Consider the following 18,247-nt stretch of genomic DNA (forward strand, 5'->3'; position numbering starts at 1 on the left):
ACACTTATATATGTACATACATATGTATGTATGATTGTATGTACGCACGGGGCGCGATGCCCACAATTGTGGAATATCACTTGTAGAAGCATTTGTATGCCTATGTGCCCTTACATGTGCGTTTGTGTGTGTGCATGTGTGTAAGCATGGGACGAGAACATTGGCTGCCTACCTCAACTAAGAATTGTCTGAATGATTTTGGGCTCGAATTGAAGAGGCGCGCTTATAACTAAAGTGACAAGTGCATATGCCAATTCTTTTTAGAAGTTTATTTTTTATTGGCATGCACCTGTATATGTATGTAACTATATGAACAGGTACAAAGGATCGAAAATCGCATCCCATTTGTATAGTAAGCTAAATAAGATACTAAACTTTTGTTTTAATTCCTTCCGATAGCCAACCCACGATCATTAAAATTAAATCCAGGTGCTTAAATATAAGCGCGAGAGTAACTATACTACACACATACACATACAGTATGAGTTATTCGACGGTCACAGTGCCACAAAGAATTGGCATATGCACTTGTCACTTTAGTTAATCAGCTACTTACATAAATACATACATATGTATGTATGTATAAGCGCGCCTCTTCAATTCGAGCCCAAAATCATTCAGACAATTCTTAGTTGAGGTAGGCAGCCAATGTTCTCGTCCCATGCATACACACATGCACGTCAATGTTCTCGTCCCATGCATACACACATGCACACCAATGTTGACGTCCCATGCTTACACACATGCACACACACAAACGCACATGTAAGGGCACATAGGCATACAAATGCTTCTACAAGTGATATTCCACAATTGTGGGCATCGCGCCCCGTGCGTACATACAATCATACATACATATGTATGTACATATATAAGTGTGCGCACTTCTCAAGATCAACCAAATGCAAATGCTGGGACCTAAAATTGCTACAGGCAGCAAGTGCTACGCACACAGGCACACAAACGCTCATAATATATGTAGCAACAAAGACTGTGTGTGTGCACGCTCGCCGCGAAAGCATTTTCATCATGAGCACCAACGCTTTCATACCCTTTCCACAATTAAAATCGAAAACACATATACATATTTTGTACGAGCTTGGCAAACGGTTTGATAAGTTCGGTATACTCTTCACACAGAAGGGAAGGCATGGGTTCTTGCTGCGAAGAAATTTCAATTTTCGTGAGCTGGCAGCTCAGAGCTGCTGCTTGTGCTCACATGCATACACACATATACACATTTGAGAGAGCAAAGAGCACCGAGAGAGAGAGAGAGAGCAAAGGAAACATTGAGCACAGAGGGATCTTTTGTTCAACCATCGACCATCTCGGTCGAGCGCCAGAAGCAAAATGATTGTGCTCTCGAATATTTTAGTAGCCTGAACCTAAAAGTGAGGAGCCGAGCAAATACGAAGTGGTGTGGGTCGTAATGTCAAAAAAAAAGTGTGCAAAACACTTTACACTACGTGTCCGGTCTATGTGTTCTCTGGTTAGTGATACACTTCAGGTCAAAGGTACGCTATGTTAACCGTGGAGCAGCTCTGTTAAGATGTGGTCAATAACCGACTTAATAATGTGGTAAACCCCACAAATTACGTGTTAGCTATACAGTGGCTTATGTTAAATGTGGAGCAAAACTGTTAAGTCGTTGTTACCTGCGTGGGTGCACACACGGAGGAGCACATTTTGTTACCTGAAGAGGAGCAATTTCTGTTAAATTCAACGACTGAGAAGCAGCGAGTAAACATCTGCCAGCGAGAAGCGAGCGACTCCGTGCCAGTGGAATAGATAGATTCGCGCTGCCCTTTAAGTTTCCTTACACGACCAGACGCATAAAATTTAACTCCGGCCAGAATGGCAGCGACATTGCGAAGATTCAATGGCTTGAGATTGCTAAAATCTACGCCAGCTTTGAATCTGCAACAGGTAAAACACTCCGTCACCCACCCATCCAACAAGCATCGCCAAAGAAAATTTTCCGTAACGCGCTAAACAGTCAATCCAGCTCACTATCATTACAACATTAATTTTGCATCCAATGTCCATATCCAAGTATGTGGCATTGATTGGTCCAAAAACTGTGCATCATCTGTGATGACTTAACTATTGTTACCTCCATTGAGACGGTAGATTACACTCGACCCACAATTATGTAACTCCGTGCAAAAACCCATACGTGCAGTTTTTTGCAGAGCTGTTAAATCTAATCAATACTCTCTTTTTTTAAAGGCCAAGAACCTGTCCTCCGCTTCAAGCTGGGCAAGCAACAACAAAAAGGTAATCACAAGTCACCAAATGGACACCGAGCATTTCATAATACCCGAACGGACCTAACCTCAAATTTGCGCTTACTTATTTTTTTCATTTCAACCAACGATCAACGCTCGACGCTCGATGTTTGTTGTGTGCGTGTCGCGAACAGCTGATCGGTGCCATCGGCGCTGTTACCGGCGGCGTTGGTGCTCTGCTGTTTGCTCTGGAGCAATCGGTGGAGGCTTCCGGCAGTGAAGTGCACGCACCCGCTCAGCCCTGGTCCCATAGGGGTCTCTTCTCCTCGCTGGATCACCAGAGGTGCGTAATTCAAATATATCTAAAGTGTTAGTGTATAGATCAATTGATTGGTTACGATCTGCAGCATTCGTCGCGGCTATGAGGTGTACAAGCAGGTGTGCTCTGCTTGCCACTCGATGCAATATATTGCCTACCGCAATCTGGTTGGCGTCAGCCATACCGAAGAACAGGCCAAGGCCGAGGCTGAGCAGATCACGGTGAGAATTCATTGCTTTTCGGCCGAAATTCGTATTTACCTTTGAATTGATCCAGGTGAGAGACGGTCCCGATGATACCGGCAACTACTTTGACCGTCCCGGCAAGCTGTCGGACTACTTCCCATCGCCGTATCCCAATGAGGAAGCGGCTCGTGCTGCCAACAACGGTGCTTATCCACCAGACTTGAGCTACATCGTTTCGGCGCGCAAGGGTGGCGAGGATTACATCTTTTCGCTATTAACTGGCTATCATGATGCGCCAGCTGGAGTCGTGCTACGCGAGGGTCAGTACTTCAATCCGTACTTCCCTGGCGGTGCCATATCCATGGCCCAGGTCTTGTACAATGAGGTGAGCACAGATCTAAGCAATGCGGCTTCAACTCGATTAATATCTTGAATTATTTGCTGATCAGGTAATTGAGTATGAGGATGGCACACCGCCAACACAAAGTCAATTGGCCAAGGATGTGGCCACGTTCCTCAAGTGGACATCGGAGCCGGAGCATGATGAGCGCAAGCAGCTGCTGATTAAGGTGATTGGCATTCTTGGCTTCCTGACCGCCATCTCGTATTACATTAAGCGACACAAGTGGTCTGCGCTCAAGTCCCGAAAGATCGTCTTTGTGCCCAAGGAGAAGTAGAGATTTGTTTGAATTTGATTTGGCGTGAAGAACTGCAGTGTTAATGCGACTTTATCGACTAATAAAAAATAAATCAAGTTTAAGCATAAACCCAAAAAAATGTCCGTTCACACACACACACAGAAAACACAAAGTTCAATTAATGAAATTATAGTAACAGCTAACAATAAAAAATAAAATGCCAGAACAGAGTAAACAAATACCAAAATTCCTAGTATAACAAATGGATGAAGATCAAACAAAGGACATCAAGGATAAAGCGGGAAGTTCAACGAAAGCAAAGAGCCTAGACAAAATGAATCATGGAAACTATTACATGTATTGTGTATAAATCTTAAATTCAAATTATGTATTTAAATAAACAATTGAAAACATAAAGCCCGAATTTGATTTCAGTTTTATATGGCGAAGAAAGATCTTTAGGTGTTTAAATGGGGCTTACGAAACTTGCTGAGCAACTGCTATTAAATGGATGAAGTGAAGACGTAAAAATATTGACATATATACAGATCTCTTCGATGAAATGTTTAATAATATATAAGTAAATAATATACTCAGGTGGATCAGTCGAGATTGGTTTTAAAATTTTTAAGATCTAAATATATGTATATTGCTTATAGACAAATTTCGAATTGAATTTTCAACCTATTACGACTGATGCGCACTTCAAATGCGTTTTGGCTTTTCTTTTTTTTTATTGGATTATTAATTGTTTTATTTAGAAGCTTAAATTAAAATATTATTTTAATCATTTTCTTTTTCATCGTTCTGCCCGTTCGACTTCTTCATCAGTTTAGTGTGTATAGATGTGTGTGTGTGTGTTTATTTGTTTGTTTTAAAAGTTTGTATTTTATATATTTACCGCAATGTTTCGAGGATATAAATCGTGTCTCACGTCCCATTTGAAGAAGGAAAACTAATTAAATTATTACAATCGCCTCGGTTCGGTTAATTTTTTTTTTTTTGCTTTTGTTTTTACTACAAAAAATTCGCTTAAATTTGTATATATATATATATAATTAATAAATTTTTTAGTTATGCAAAACAATAATTACGTTTCGTCTTCTTCGATGCAACGAAAACATAACTCGCTGAATTTTTTATCTTATACGGATTTCCTTTTTAAGTTTTTTTTTTTTTTTTTGTGATTTTTTTTTTTCTTTTTTTGTAAATTGGTTGAGTAAAATTATAAATGTCTCCTTTTTTCTTTAGCAAGGGTGTAGGTGTGTGTGTTTGTTGTTTTTCCTTTCTTAATCATTCTTTTACATTGAGTTGTTTTATTTCTTAGTTAAGAATGGGTTTTGTAACCAAACATGATGACATTCGTACGACGATCGATGACGGAAGGGATGACGACCATTTATTATATATTAGTGACGTTTGCTCTGGCTGTTCTTCTCCTGCAGTTGCTCTTGTTTACACTTATAGTATAGATATTCTGCTTTAGTTTTTGCTGCTGCTGAACACACACACACATTCAAGAAGTACAGCAGACAACAAAAACAATAATGCAGCTACTTAGCTCCTCCTATCTAACGGCGGCCCCCCCTCTCTCTCTCTCTATCTCTATCCCGTCTCTCTTTCACATTACACACAACTCTGTGGAGGACTGAGGCGACTTACCAATGGCAGGCACGCGCCTCTTAACACTCATTCACAATCAGCCGACTGTAGCTGTTGCTGTTCTTGATGCTGTTTCTGTTGCAGTGGCAGTTGTGTGTAATGCTGTTGTGGTTGTTGATGCTGCTGCAGTTTGTTGTTGTTGTTGCTGTTGTGGTTGTAGGTTGTTTTTGTTGCTGTTGATTTTGTTTTAATCGTTGTTGCCAACTAAAAACAGCTACCTTCTGGCGGTTGTGCCAACTTCAAGTTCTCTTTCATGGTCATAATCCTACGTATTTCCTGAAGCATCGTTTTAATGGTATACTCCCGACTCCACCTGGACAACATGGGTACTGATCTATGATCAACCTGTTACACAGAACACATTCGGCTTAGATTGTCAATATATAAGCGTAGTGATCGATGCTCCACTTACCACACCATTATTCTGATTAATGCAATTTATATTAACTTTCGTTAAAAACCTGAGCGTTGGTGGCTCATCCGGATAGCGTTCGCCGCACTCGATCTTTAGTGAATACATTCGATTCTCGAATGGTGTCTAGAAAAGAGAAAGACCAAGTCATGCGAATCAGTGAATATGTATTAGAAATATGCATTTAATGACTAGTGATTATACACAATGCACGTCCGTATCTCCCTTCACTCCTACCATCAACTAACAATTATTACCCGGACAGGCTCTCATGCTCTTTCGATGAGTCAGCATGTGCTGCCACTGCAACATTTCGTGATTCATAACCGACTCAGTGCCTATTTAAATAAGTTAAATATTTTTAAAAGAATTTAGAATTTCTTGTTGTCGCCAAAAATAATTCTTTGCATAGAGCTTATCTCTTAATTTTTGTTATCAACCGTTCTAATAGGATGTTTTTAATCTATTTTATATAACACAAATTAAATGAGGCTATAAGTCTGGTTAGTTTCTGGCTCGATAAGTTTGTTGGCTATTCTTAATTTACATCTAATTTTAAATGCAAGCTCCACAGCGTGCCAATACGCATCTGTTTTATGAATTATACACTTTTAATTTCTCACCTAACTGTTAAAATATCGTTAAGGAAAACTGCCTTCATTATTTTCTGACTTAGTTGAGAATTACATTTAACTTTATAATTTGTTTCCAGTCAGAATTTGGTAAATCAAATTTAATTGACATTTGCATATTTTTTACACGGACATAATTTGAATTTACGCAATCGATTATATCTAACATCGACAATATCTATATCTATACAATATCTTTCATAATGACTATAATCTCAACCGATAAGAAACTCATTCGTTACGCAGTCTATTTATACGTGACGTAGATGAGTGTGATGACGCTTGCATTCATCAGTTAGTTGGGTACACTTACTCTGGGGGGGCCGATAATCATGCCAATCCAATAGGTAAGTGTCATATCATCATCGTTCTCCAAACCCCATGATATGGTGCCATCGCCTACACCCTTCTGGCCCTGATCCAGCTCCTCCAGTAAGCGGAAATTTCGTGGCACCACTGAAAATCAACCAAATTTAGGCAACTATAAATTTCTATTTAACTTTGCATGGGCCGAAGGTTGTAATTAAGGCATAAAGCGTGTATTTAGCGCGAGGGGGTCATGTGTTTCTTAGTAGACGTTCTCTTCGCGCTCTTCTTTTGCTCAAAACTCATATTGTTGTTGTTGCTGCTGCTATTGTTGTTGGCCAGTGTATCTTGCGTTGTTTTTCCTTTGCTTTGCACTCATTTTCGTAAGTAGAATAAAAAAATTAAATACGAATACCGGACGGACGTAGGGTGTGGTATTAGTTGGTTAGTTGCTTGGTTGCCTGGTTAGCTCCAACAGTACACCGTGCTCCCCCGACTCCTGCCCACTTGCACACACGACATAATTTTGCAGGCAAGCGTTAAAGATATTATGCGCAATATGCGAAATTTGCAGCCACTGTCTTAGAAGCAGCAGGCTAACTAATTTAATTAGAAATTAAATAAGCACTTTGGTTAGCAGCAAAGGCAAAGAGCATAAAACCAAGTGGCTGAGCAAACGAGCAAAAAAACACACACACATACAACAATTGAAAAGGGACACAACGAAAGGCAAAGGGGGTGTGCGTGTATGTGTGTGTGGGGTGCGGGCCCCACCGAAATTGTCAAGTCACGAAGAAAAATTGCTGCATAGCGACGGCAACTGCAATTGGAACAGCAACAGAGAGACAAACGCAATAGACAATGGTTCGTTTGCTTATTTTCCAATATGAATTTAATGTGAGCTCGCGTTTTATCGGACTTTTTTTGCCATTTGCTTTCTTTTTCATTTTCACACAGAGCGGGGCAGTGGAAGCGCTGCGGCAGCGGCCCGTCATCGTTCAATAAAAATACGTTTTGCGCACTCGTTTTATGCCGAACTTTCGCACTTTTTGATGGCAAAATGCTGCCAACATCTCGGCTGTACTCGCGGGCACGTGTTTTTCGATAAATATTGTTGCCAAATTGTTAATTTTACAAATAAAATTCTTACCAACGCCGGTACTAGATGTATGCGCCATTGTGGTTTATCCTAGAGTGTGTGTGTGTTTTGGCTTATTTTAGCGCATTCTTTGACCGCATACTTAGGTATGGTTTTAATTAGCACATTTTCTTAGAAAAGCGTTGCCAGACATATGTACCGCAGGTGACGAAATGGCGATTACCGATAAGTTAGTACGATAACAACGCACTTAACCAATTGGACTATTTGCAACGCGTCAGCTTTTTGAAACGAATCAATTTTTACGTGTTAATTTTTCAGATAATTCAGTAAATAACAGACTATCTAGACGACTACCCTGCTGCCTACCAGACAATGGAAACACTGTACCACCAAACAAATAACACGGTCAAGGAAATTGAGCAATGCTTTCAGCGACTTGGCCAAGTCACACCACAAGAAGCGCTTGACGTGGAGAATGCAATACAAGTTAAAATTACCCAAGCTAACTCGTGAGTCACCTTTTCTCGTATCCCTAACAGCTGATTAAATATGTTTAATTCGTATAGCAACTGCGACCGGCTCGATGTGTTGCTTTTCAAGGTGCCGCCCTCACAGCGACAGAGCTCTAAGCTGCGGATAGATCAGCTTAAATATGATTTGAGGCATTTGCAAACATCACTGCAGCACGCGCGGGATCGTCGCCAGCGTCGACTGCAGGAAATAAGTGAGCGGGAGCAGCTGCTTAATCATAGATTCGCTGCAAACAGCACAGCTCCATCGGAGACGTGCCTCCAATTGGATTACGAGTTGCAACATAACACACAGATGGGAAACGCCCATCGGGGTGTGGACGACATGATTGCGTCTGGCAGTGGCATACTGGAAAGTCTCATATCCCAGCGAATGACACTAAGTGGGGCCCATAAACGTATACAAGCTATTGGCAGCACACTGGGATTATCCAATCACACAATGAAGTTGATCGAGCGCAGGTTGGTGGAGGATCGGCGAATCTTTCTAGGTGGCATGGTGGTGACATTGCTGATAATTGGACTGATAATATATTATTTAGTGCTGTAGTCAAACGAATGAATATATCATGATCGGAATTTAAATTAAATTTAGTATATATATTTGATTGAAACTGTTTCACTTGTTGTCTGCTTAGTCCTAGTTTTCGAGGGAGATGTTGCTGCCGAAACGCTGGTAGAGATGTGCTTTGAGCTCGTCCATCTCTGCCTTGATGACCTTTGCCTTGGCCTCAATGCTGGCAATTTCCTTGATGGCTTCTTCTTTCGTCTCAGCGAGCAGTTGCTGTGTTTTGTTCAGCTTGTGTGAGAGAAATACTTCGCCAATCAGAATAGGAATATCTTCATCCTCGTCGAATAGCTCAATTTCTTCCAATGCCTCTTCCACACATTTCAGATCATTTTTCTTCATCTCCAGCTCCATTTTCAAGTTATCCATGCGCACATTGTGCTTGGCAAAACGATTGATACGCTGTTGATCCTCAAAGGAAATATGCACATCGTCGTGCTATATATAAAACAGAAAGAAATGCGATTAGTCAACGCCTCGAATGTGCTAAGCAGCTAAGAGAGCAAAGTGAGGTTACTCTGGGATGCCGACAGCTGGTAACCGCATACTTACATTTTGAAACACCTTGCTTGTGCTGTTAGCTACTTTAGCGGCCATTTCTATTTAATTTTATAAGGTTTTCTTTAATAAATTAATGTTTTTACAAACAGTTGGCGTTTGCGACTTGGATTGTTGTTCGAGCTGAAAAATAGCCTCTTATTGTGGTGGCCTGTCGACAACTGTTTTGTTTTATCGAAATGCTAACAGTTTCATGTCAATTTAACATATGTTATATAGCACTGTCAGAAGCAGCAGCTGAAGCAAACAGACGTCATCCGAGCGTTTATTCTAATTTAAGGCACAAATTCTGATTTGTCAAGGTAAATAATTAACGTAATAATTGCCAAAAAATTTGCCAAGTGCTGGGCACTATAAATATGACCCATTATTGGCTAGCATAAGTGCAGGCAACTATCCGCTGTTGCAGACGTTCGCAGTGCAAAAATTACATAACCTCTTTGAGGCTAAGTGCAGAATGTTTATAATAACCATTTGTGTTTTTATCCAAATCCTTGTTGGCTTCATATGTGGTTTGTAAACTCAATACCAATAACCTTCTCTCCTCAACATGTCCACAGCTTGAACCATGCGTGTATCATCGATTCTGAACGGCGCCCATTTCGGCAACCTCGCCAAGGTTCACGGCATTGTCACCTACAAACTGTCGCCCTTCGAGCAGCGCGCCTTTGCCGGTGCGATCAGCCATGGTGTTCCCAACTTTGTGCGCCGCATCCGCTCTAACATCTTTCGTGTGGTGCCACGTAAGTTTATTAGTTAATTTAAAAACCTTCTTGATCTAATCATACGTTCACTTGCAGCCTTCATTGTCGGCTATTTGATTTTCGACTTGACCGAGCGCAAGCATACGGCTTTGCTGCGTAAGAATCCTGCTGATTATGAAAATGACGAATAAACGAACTGTCCTCCTAGTCGGCGTACATTAGCGAATAGTGATGTTAAGCTAAATAATAAAACAAAACCCACAGTTCATGAGATGCTATTTGATTTTGAGTTTTGTTTTGACTCCTGTGTAGTATGTGGGTTGAGTGCAATTAAGTTGGAGACATAGCTAAGATAATTATATATCTCATAGCAAGAAATTTGCAAAGGAATCGTATTTAAATACTTAGGCAAAACTTGAAATAGTAAATATTGGATATCCATAATTAATTGAAGTTAACAGCTGTTGGTAGCGTTGCCATATATCAAACGAACTATCGCACACTCTTCAACACTGCTTTAGTAAATACTCAATTGAACAGCTGTTTCCCCGTACAAAAAAAAAAATAAGAAAAAGTCTTGATTTTGGACACACATATAACGTGGGGATAGCCGTAGTTTTTAAATATCGACCGACGTACTTAATATTAGTTATATACACATGGACTGCTGTGGAGGTGAAGTACGCAGCGAAAGCATCTATAATATGCTGCAGGCCTTAGTCGACTCGAAAGTCATCAACGTCCAGTTGTTTACCATCGCTGTGGGCATATTCTTTGTTGTGCTGTTGCTGAAAAACAATTTTAGAAGCTTCTCGGGCACATAATAAAAAGATACACCGAATTGTCACTGCCGAACTTAGTCGCTAATTAATATAATAATGTAATGTACACAATTTAGCTAAGCATTAATAATAATAATTGAACAGAAAATGTAAAACAGTATTTTTACTTTGTTCTTCTTAGAGTGGAGCCCCTTGGCAGTGACGTCACACTCGTAGACTAGGCTAGCGACGAAAGAAGCAAACGAAACACGTTACAAAAACGGCTCAGGGTCGTCGTCGCTATGCTCTATGCCATATATAAACCTAAATTTAAAAGCGAATATAATGCATACTAATTGTAAATGAAGGCTGATTGAAATTGTTTAGCGCCTTTTAAATTTATGCGTAATGGTCAATTTCATCATAAGTTTTTGAATCACCGTAGACTCAACGATAAGATTATACATCAAGTGGAAGTTGTGATGCAATTAATTAATTATCTATTAATAGTCATATTGGACACTCTCTGAACTTTTGACCTAGTTCTTTTTGTTTTCTAAAAATTCTCATCACTGTCAACAACGCTCAATCAATTTCAATTGGCATTTGGTTTATGTTTGCCACAAATAACTTCAATTGACCAACGATCGCTTGCTGCATTCTGCTTGCTGCACGCACTTCCTGGTGCAATCGCTGCATTGCCCATTAGAATTCAATAGACGTTCCGAGGCGTGACCTACGTCATTTTTGGACTAGGTGCTGGCAGTATTTATGGGAAATATGCTACGTGCTTATTAGCACAAATTTCGCATTAGGATACACCGACTGCAGCGACGAACAAAGTAAACGTAAACGCTAGCAAGTCTTACTTATTGCTGTCAAGAAAGTCCAATCGAAAGACCAAAACGTGACATTTTTACCATTTACTCAGCTGCAAAATAAGATGAAATTGTTGTAAATTTAATCAAATTATTGAATAGCTAATGTGATGCTCCGCATACTCAACTTTTGTATAACAGTATAAAATGTTTGTATAAGAGTTTGGCCAATTGAGATTGCTAACTATTTGTTATGAGATTTGAATATCTGATAAATTTATCGAGTCTGTGAGCCGAATTCTTATATACATAATTATTTTAAGCCGGCGTTTTTTCTTATTTTTTGTATCGATCTTATATACTTTTTCCTTTCAATAGATTTTAATATATATAAAAAAAAAACACGTGTATATATTTAATTTATTAAATTAATGAATGAAATAATGATGAAGTAGGAAGCAATTAAGTACATAATAAAGAAGCAAATTAGTTTAATTTGTCTTCAGTTACACCGCCCCAGAGTTTGATTATACAATATATAAATTTTCGTGAATTACAGTGCAATAACCTAGAAGGCAACATTGTCACTGAACTTGGAGTAAGTGAAATTCTACGAAATTCCAGCGAACGAATTGCTGACCGAAGTTCCGCTCTGGGCGAGTATTAATGAATGATAGCCCCCAGAAAAAATATTACATAAACTAGAAGCAACGTTTTTGATCTGCACTTCACTTTAATACTTTCGATATATCCAATCTGAACATAGAAAATTTACAAACATCAAACAATAACAAATATGCAATTTTTACACAGTCTTCGCGGTATGCTTCGTCAAATATATTAGAGATATATATGATAAACAGACATATGAAGTTATTTGCGCGCCAGCTTGTTTTTTAGTGCTGTGCTCAAACATGAAAAGTTCAATAATTCGTTAGGTTTGCATCTAGATCGAATTACCGAATCCTTTCTCTTTTCTTCACAGCCATCAACGTTCTTTGAAGCAATCTTTTGAAGTTGCTGTGGCGCATCAGGCAGGGCATTTGGTTCTTTATCCAAATTGTTAATCAACTCAAGAAAGGCAGCATGCTGTTCGTTATAGCGAGATATGATCATATCCCGACGACTGAGCTTCGACTTAAGTTCACTAATGCTCCTCTGCAGCTTGTCCACCTTCTGGGCCTTGGCACTGATGTAGTTCATTTCCATCCGGACGTTCTGTAGCTTCGTCTCCAATAGACTGGCACTGCACTTCACTTCGCCCATTTGTTTCTTGTACTTGAATCGCGTCCGCTGTATCTGTTCCTCCAAATATGCAATATATAAATCTTGATTGGGAGTGATGGGCCTGTCGCTTCTGCTGCTCGGATTGTTCCCATTTTTGATCGAGCTATCCGCACAACCGCTGCACAGCTGGAAGTGAGAATCATGCTTCCGCCAGAGCTCATCCCGCTCCCCCCGTACCATCGCCAACTCATTTCGCAATAGCTGAATCTCCTGTTGCAACCGGGAACACTTGGTCATTTTCGTGGATATTCTACTCTATAAAGTGGCGGACAATACACAAATTTGTTTAACAAAATTTTGCTCGCACTTTTGAGAATTTGGTATAGACCTTTTCAGAATCATAAATTTGAGTTATTAAGCTTGGAAAAGTTCAGAATTTGAAACGAAAAGCAAGACAAATTGATATGACATACAAAATGCATAGATGGGGTATATAGTTTAAATAGAATACTTTTTAAAAGGGCGGCGATTACTGACCGTCTTTATAGGGAAATATCTGTCGAAACTCACAAGGGAAGTGCAACATTATTTATTTGATTAGCTCTACTCATCCTTATATTTCTTAGGAGCCTTATAGAGCATCTCTCAGTTGTTATCCTTTTATAAGAGAATATCATGGGTATATCTTTCATAAAATATGTATATGTATGTCCACAAAGCACGTGTCCGCTTATTATAAGTAAATAAAGTCTCTCAAAAATCATTTATATAGACGGCTACCTAAATTTGTTGTTCGGCTCAATTGCCTGAGCTTTACTTTGCAACTTCTTCGGGTAGCGCTCATCGGGGCAAATTACTGCAATTTGATCGAACTTTTCCATATCGCATAATTTGCATCTCAGAGTTTTGGGTTTGTTGTTCTCTTTGAGGCTTTTAGTGCGGGGCGTTTGGGATTTAAGCGTGCCACGCCCATAGCTCTGATGGTGGGCCCCAAGGCGAAAACGTTCAGGAGAGTTCCAATGGCAAAGCAAATACATAAATACATAAACACACACACACAGTTGCATTATGTGTACTTTTGGCATTTCGATGTTTCGTTTTTTTGTTTGTAAGCATAATTTGTATTTTTCGCCTCGAGATGCCGCACATTTGATAAGGGTTATCGATACGCTGTCCGCCGGACCGTGCCCAGATGCTTATTATGTGTGTGTGTGTGTATTTTTTGTGTTTCTTAATACCCTTTAAGCATTGGCTTGCCTTAAATGGGTATCGCAGGATTCGTCTTGAGATGGATGGCAATGGGATTTCTGTGCGATTCTCATGACTGAAGAGTGCAGCGAGTCAAATGTCTTTCGGAAATTAAGTATTTTTGAGAACCCATAATTGACTTCTTTCTGCAAGCAATACAGAGTATCTTCAAGTTGATTACTTCCCAGGAGAGAATCTTTTTCGAATTGTCTTTAAAGCTGTAATTAATTTGCGATGCTGCTTATTGTGGCACATGTATACATATAAGGAGTAAAGATATACATATAAAAGCTTTATGGCATACATAAGTATGTGCATATGTGCGCCTTACTTATAAGGAGAGATGAGCATGGCATTGAGCACATCCGATTGCATTGGCTGTTAGGTAGAAAGTAAATCGAATGACATAAGCCAGTTATTTACTATTTATACAAATCTGTTTATAATGCATTCATATTTCATTTGGAAAGCGAATTCCGTCTAACTGCGATGATATCACATAATTTAATATGAGGCGAGCCCTTTCGAGCTCAATGTCAAGGTCTTTCTGAATCAAATGCGGCTTGTTTTTTTTCTCTTCTCTTTATTTTGGTTGATTTCTCAATTTGACAAAAAACTTTGTTTCCCACTTGAGCAATTTGCATAAATTCAAGGTCAGTCGCACAATAAAGATCCAGACATGATTTGTGTGATATGCATACGTGTGTGTGTGTGTGCGAATGTCTGTCTGTGTTTGTATCTTTGTGTGTGTGTCTGTCTATCGTTTTTTTTTTTTGGCAAGTTTTGTGTCAGATTGTATGGCAAACTATGTATATTATAGACAGGAAGGAAGGAACAAGAATATTTTCCAAATTATTTGAAAACTGAAAATTAGAACATTAACTAAAGTTTATTTAAAAAAAATAAACAAATTGTTATTAATATACATATTGTTTTCAATTGCTAAATAAATATAGAATGAGAAAAAATATATGTAGAGAGATGTTCGTTAATTAATTTGAAAACAATTTAAGAGAAATTCTTTAATATTACTTTAACAAATATTTTATTAAACATCTGTATTTAAAAAATACTAGTAAAATAGAAAGCCAAGTTCCCACCTATTATTTCTATAAATTCGAGCTCTTTTTAATATACCGCAATTTGGAAGTCATCTAGAGTCATCAGAAAGTCTATCCGAAATTCACACGACTTGAAGCACTTTTGATTTCGCTTGGGCCCAACCGACGACAGCCGACGACAACGGCCAAGGCAGACGAGCCATGTGCCGAAAACTGATATCAAATGCAAAATCCAAACAATAAAACTAAGCAGAAAAAAAAATCATAATAAAAACTTGACTAACATCTACAAAAGGAAGAAGAAGAAGAAGAAGGAGAGGAATGAGACGAAAGAATGGCTAAGGACGCAGCCGCAGACAAAAAGCAGACAAGGCGAACCCAATTTCCAGACGGAGACGAGCAACCAGAAACGAGGAAGAGGGCGAGACAGAGACAGAGATGGAGATGGATGTGGAGAGAGGGAGAGAGACAGCTGAAAGCTTGAGGCAGCGTCTGTCTGGGTTTTTGGGTCTGTTGACGACGTAGACGTAATCTAGACGCCTTTTGTTTGCACACAGAAAAAAAGAAGCACAACAACAACAACAAAACAAACCAAAAACAACAAACAAAAGCATAATAAAGGGCAGCAGAGTGAAGGCTGTGTTAGCTGGTCGAGCGGCAGAGGGCGTGGCATCTGATCAAGTGCGCTACTTAGTAGTAAAAGGCTGTGGCAGCAGAAGCACTTCAATTTTACGCAAATTGTGTTTCACTTGAACTGCAGACACGACTTTGATATGGTGTATATACCTACATATATACAAATATACATATACATATATATTTCATAATTGCTGTGAGAGTCGATTGCATTTGATTTAATTCGATTGCTAGACACCAGACATTACGAAACAAAAATGTCGCAAGTGTCGCCAATTTTTGGGTCTTTGCAGTGCGCAATGCGTAGTAATTTGGCAAACAGCTGTAAAGGACTGCAGAATACTCTACAAATATTTCAAATTCTGTATAATAACTAAATAAACATTGAGTATATTATCTAAAGACATTGGAAGTTTTAGAAGAGGCTTTATTGATTTGATAGTAGAAGCAGGGCCGTATTGTATGAATTGAAGAAATAGTAGTAGTAAAATGGTAGTAGTAGTAGTAATAGTAGGAATCGTAGAGTTAGTAGTGATAGTAAAAGTAGCAGTGGCTGTAGAAGTAGTAGGAATAGTAAAGTTAGTAGTAATAGTAGTAGATAGTAAAAGTAAATTGAAATAGCAGTAACTGAAGTAGTGGAGAGTAGGGTAAAATAAATACTAAAAACTGAAATTGAAATAGTTGTAATAGATAATAGTAGTAAATTTTGCAAATAGTAGTAGCATTAGTATGTATTACCAGCAAAAGTAGTAGTCTTAGTACTATTTACTAATATAACAATAGTAGTAGCATACGAAAAAGCACTACAAATTAATTATGCTTAGAGGTAGAGCTACCAACTATACTGCACACACAGCCCATATACCCGCTTACAGACTCTAAGCAGTGTATATTTCTACAACAAAATTAGGAAAAAAATTGCAATTTGCGTGTCAGACATATTTGATTGGATTTCATTAAACAGGTTGTCGCTGCCATTTGCTAAAATGCTTCAAAATAAATATTAGTTAAGAAATGGTTTGACAAAATACGTGTACGAGTGTGACCATATACATACATACATACGTATATGGGTATCTCTGTGTATACGGGTACGCAACAAGTAATTCATCTACACAACATCTACATCAAATTGACTTTAAAAGTGATTTTTTGTTTTTATGTAAGTGCATGAAATATGCAACAGTTCTTAGAATGCCCCAGACTCCACGAAATGGGGGTAAGGACCTCGCAACCCCCTTGCTATATCTCTCAGCTCTTTTGACATTAGCTTTGCAAATTTTGCACTTTTGGCGACGCTTTACAATCATGAATTGGACCTCAGACATCCGCTCCACAGCACAACATTTGCGAATTCCAAACGCTCTGATCCAAATATATGTTTCTATATACATATATGTACCGAACAATCCAATTATTTCGGATATTTGTGTAGACAGAGTTGCAAAAGAAGCCAAACGAAATATAACTTGAAAAATGGCTCACTGGTTCTCTCTCTCTCTCTCTCTTACTCGTTTTCCATCTGTGTGGTGATTGGCGGGGGGAGTTATTAAAAGTGAACAATGAGAATGCATGGAAACAAGAACAAAACATGTGAGAAAGCTGTAGTCCGGCATAACCTACCTTTTAATACTTGTCCAAACAAAAACACTAAATTTATGGATTGCAGCAGATCATACCCAATTCAAAGCAGCTTTACGCATAGAGAGGCAAACAGATTGGCCAACACTTCACAAACCAATCAATATACCCGTATTCACATCGCAAACGAGTATTGAGACAAACAAACACAAAGTTTGTTATGTTGCGCAAGGCGCAGCCCAAGTAACGCCCTCAATGACTGCCAAAAAGGGGGCGGGGCAGAGGTAGTGGGGGCCTGTTGGGCATCGGTATGGACACACTGGCAACAGAATGTTATTGACCCGCCGCATGAATCCGTTAGCGAGCGCAGCCAAAAAACGCAACTCCACCCGGGCCAGGAATTCTTATTAAGATCAATCAGCTAAATGTCGGTTTTATGCTTAATGCTTATGATTCACACGGCCAAAAAGCACCGAAATCGAAAAACGAAGAGCAGTAAAGATAAAAAACAATAACAACAGCAAAAGCAACAACTGGAGCTGGAGCAACAAGTATATGTGAACGAATGAATATCCTTGCAGAGAGCAAATCGATTAAAAATATAAATTAGTATTAGAGACTTATTTATAGATTTGTAAAAGAAATCTCAAATAAATCAAAGCATTTATAAAGCAATTTTTAAACATGTATATACATATTAAAATATATGTGAGTATATGGCAAATATTGATGTTTAATCAATTATTTTTTTGAATTCCTTGAATTTTATGCTGCTCTCTGGAACTGAAAACATCTGGGTGCGTTGATTCGAGAATGCGATTACAATAGGTAATAAAAATATGTATTATTTATTAATAACTGAAAGCATACGTAAAAGCCTAATAAACAGGAATTTTACTACTAATGGAGATTTATAACACTCATGGGAGTACGAATAAAATTTATAATATATACGAATACAATCTAGAATAAATTTGGCTAGAAATTATGCAGAACACTCTAACTTATCAAAAAGATCTACATAAAACACATGATTTATATTATAAATTTGTTAGTAGAGTAGGTAGGGGA

At 38.7% G+C, this 18,247-nt stretch overlaps 7 protein-coding genes across 8 annotated transcripts; 4 read left to right on the forward strand and 3 right to left on the reverse strand.

Annotated features, from left to right (window-relative positions):
- Nucleotides 1-1,730: 1,730 nt before the first annotated feature.
- Cyt-c1 (Cytochrome c1) lies at nt 1,731-3,787 on the forward strand. The gene is made up of 6 exons (XM_018100039.3): nt 1,731-1,926; nt 2,230-2,277; nt 2,423-2,571; nt 2,636-2,768; nt 2,824-3,117; nt 3,182-3,787. Exons 1-6 carry the CDS (start codon nt 1,855-1,857, stop codon nt 3,407-3,409), a joined length of 924 nt encoding a protein of 307 aa, XP_017955528.1. The 5' UTR covers nt 1,731-1,854; the 3' UTR covers nt 3,410-3,787.
- A 574-nt stretch (nt 3,788-4,361) lies between these two features.
- Uev1A (Ubiquitin-conjugating enzyme variant 1A) lies at nt 4,362-7,776 on the reverse strand. 2 transcript variants are annotated; one of them, XM_018100059.3, is made up of 4 exons: nt 7,533-7,776; nt 6,390-6,532; nt 5,445-5,570; nt 4,362-5,377 (listed from the first exon to the last, which is right to left on the reverse strand). In XM_018100059.3, exons 1-4 carry the CDS (start codon nt 7,558-7,560, stop codon nt 5,237-5,239), a joined length of 438 nt encoding a protein of 145 aa, XP_017955548.1. In that variant the 5' UTR covers nt 7,561-7,776; the 3' UTR covers nt 4,362-5,236. The 2 variants fall into 2 exon arrangements, with proteins under 2 accessions (XP_017955548.1, XP_089116360.1); XM_089260234.1 differs by lacking the exon at nt 7,533-7,776 and adding an exon at nt 6,798-6,954.
- Membrin (golgi SNAP receptor complex member 2) lies at nt 7,727-8,628 on the forward strand. Its single transcript, XM_018100055.3, has 2 exons — nt 7,727-7,993; nt 8,051-8,628. Exons 1-2 carry the CDS (start codon nt 7,857-7,859, stop codon nt 8,562-8,564), a joined length of 651 nt encoding a protein of 216 aa, XP_017955544.1. The 5' UTR covers nt 7,727-7,856; the 3' UTR covers nt 8,565-8,628.
- On the reverse strand, nt 8,594-9,382 carry Pfdn4 (prefoldin subunit 4). The gene is made up of 2 exons (XM_018100061.3): nt 9,135-9,382; nt 8,594-9,020 (listed from the first exon to the last, which is right to left on the reverse strand). The coding sequence occupies exons 1-2, from the start codon at nt 9,177-9,179 to the stop codon at nt 8,655-8,657; spliced, it is 411 nt and encodes a 136-aa protein (XP_017955550.1). The 5' UTR covers nt 9,180-9,382; the 3' UTR covers nt 8,594-8,654.
- UQCR-Q (Ubiquinol-cytochrome c reductase ubiquinone-binding protein) lies at nt 9,305-10,122 on the forward strand. Its single transcript, XM_018100064.3, has 3 exons — nt 9,305-9,442; nt 9,701-9,883; nt 9,941-10,122. The coding sequence occupies exons 2-3, from the start codon at nt 9,709-9,711 to the stop codon at nt 10,033-10,035; spliced, it is 270 nt and encodes an 89-aa protein (XP_017955553.1). The 5' UTR covers nt 9,305-9,442; nt 9,701-9,708; the 3' UTR covers nt 10,036-10,122.
- Nucleotides 10,123-10,382: 260 nt separating this feature from the next.
- Nucleotides 10,383-10,781, forward strand: LOC108650787 (uncharacterized). Its single transcript, XM_018100067.3, has one exon. It carries the CDS (start codon nt 10,504-10,506, stop codon nt 10,666-10,668), a length of 165 nt encoding a protein of 54 aa, XP_017955556.1. The 5' UTR covers nt 10,383-10,503; the 3' UTR covers nt 10,669-10,781.
- A 1,355-nt stretch (nt 10,782-12,136) lies between these two features.
- LOC108650776 (uncharacterized) lies at nt 12,137-13,105 on the reverse strand. The gene has a single exon (XM_018100056.3). The coding sequence runs from the start codon at nt 12,945-12,947 to the stop codon at nt 12,297-12,299; it is 651 nt and encodes a 216-aa protein (XP_017955545.1). The 5' UTR covers nt 12,948-13,105; the 3' UTR covers nt 12,137-12,296.
- Between the last annotated feature and the right edge of the window lie 5,142 nt (nt 13,106-18,247).

This window comes from Drosophila navojoa, chromosome 4, assembly GCF_054131105.1.
Source record: "Drosophila navojoa isolate 15081-1374.11 chromosome 4, UAZ_NAV_1.0, whole genome shotgun sequence".
Lineage (NCBI taxonomy): Eukaryota > Metazoa > Arthropoda > Insecta > Diptera > Drosophilidae > Drosophila > Drosophila navojoa.

Excerpts from the sequence above, each read along its gene's own strand:
- Pfdn4 (XM_018100061.3), bottom strand. The coding sequence starts at position 9,179 with ATGGCCGCTAAAGTAGCTAACAGCACAAGCAAGGTGTTTCAAAAT. Across the intron at positions 9,021-9,134 it reads CAAGCAAGGTGTTTCAAAAT|CACGACGATGTGCATATTTC; the intron begins GTAAGTATGCGG and ends TTTTATATATAG.
- Uev1A (XM_018100059.3), bottom strand. The coding sequence starts at position 7,560 with ATGGCGCATACATCTAGTACCGGCGTTG. Across the intron at positions 5,571-6,389 it reads TGATTATCGGCCCCCCCAGA|ACACCATTCGAGAATCGAAT; the intron begins GTAAGTGTACCC and ends TCTCTTTTCTAG. Across the intron at positions 5,378-5,444 it reads TTAATCAGAATAATGGTGTG|GTTGATCATAGATCAGTACC; the intron begins GTAAGTGGAGCA and ends TCTGTGTAACAG.
- Membrin (XM_018100055.3), top strand. The coding sequence starts at position 7,857 with ATGGAAACACTGTACCACCAAACAAATAACACGGTCAAGGAAATTGAG. Across the intron at positions 7,994-8,050 it reads AAAATTACCCAAGCTAACTC|CAACTGCGACCGGCTCGATG; the intron begins GTGAGTCACCTT and ends TAATTCGTATAG.
- UQCR-Q (XM_018100064.3), top strand. The coding sequence starts at position 9,709 with ATGCGTGTATCATCGATTCTGAACGGCGCCCATTTCGGCAACCTCGCC. Across the intron at positions 9,884-9,940 it reads CATCTTTCGTGTGGTGCCAC|CCTTCATTGTCGGCTATTTG; the intron begins GTAAGTTTATTA and ends GTTCACTTGCAG.
- LOC108650787 (XM_018100067.3), top strand. The coding sequence starts at position 10,504 with ATGGACTGCTGTGGAGGTGAAGTACGCAGCGAAAGCATCTATAATATG.
- LOC108650776 (XM_018100056.3), bottom strand. The coding sequence starts at position 12,947 with ATGACCAAGTGTTCCCGGTTGCAACAGGAGATTCAGCTATTGCGAAAT.
- Cyt-c1 (XM_018100039.3), top strand. The coding sequence starts at position 1,855 with ATGGCAGCGACATTGCGAAGATTCAATGGCTTGAGATTGCTAAAATCT. Across the intron at positions 2,572-2,635 it reads TCCTCGCTGGATCACCAGAG|CATTCGTCGCGGCTATGAGG; the intron begins GTGCGTAATTCA and ends TACGATCTGCAG. Across the intron at positions 2,769-2,823 it reads CCGAGGCTGAGCAGATCACG|GTGAGAGACGGTCCCGATGA; the intron begins GTGAGAATTCAT and ends GAATTGATCCAG.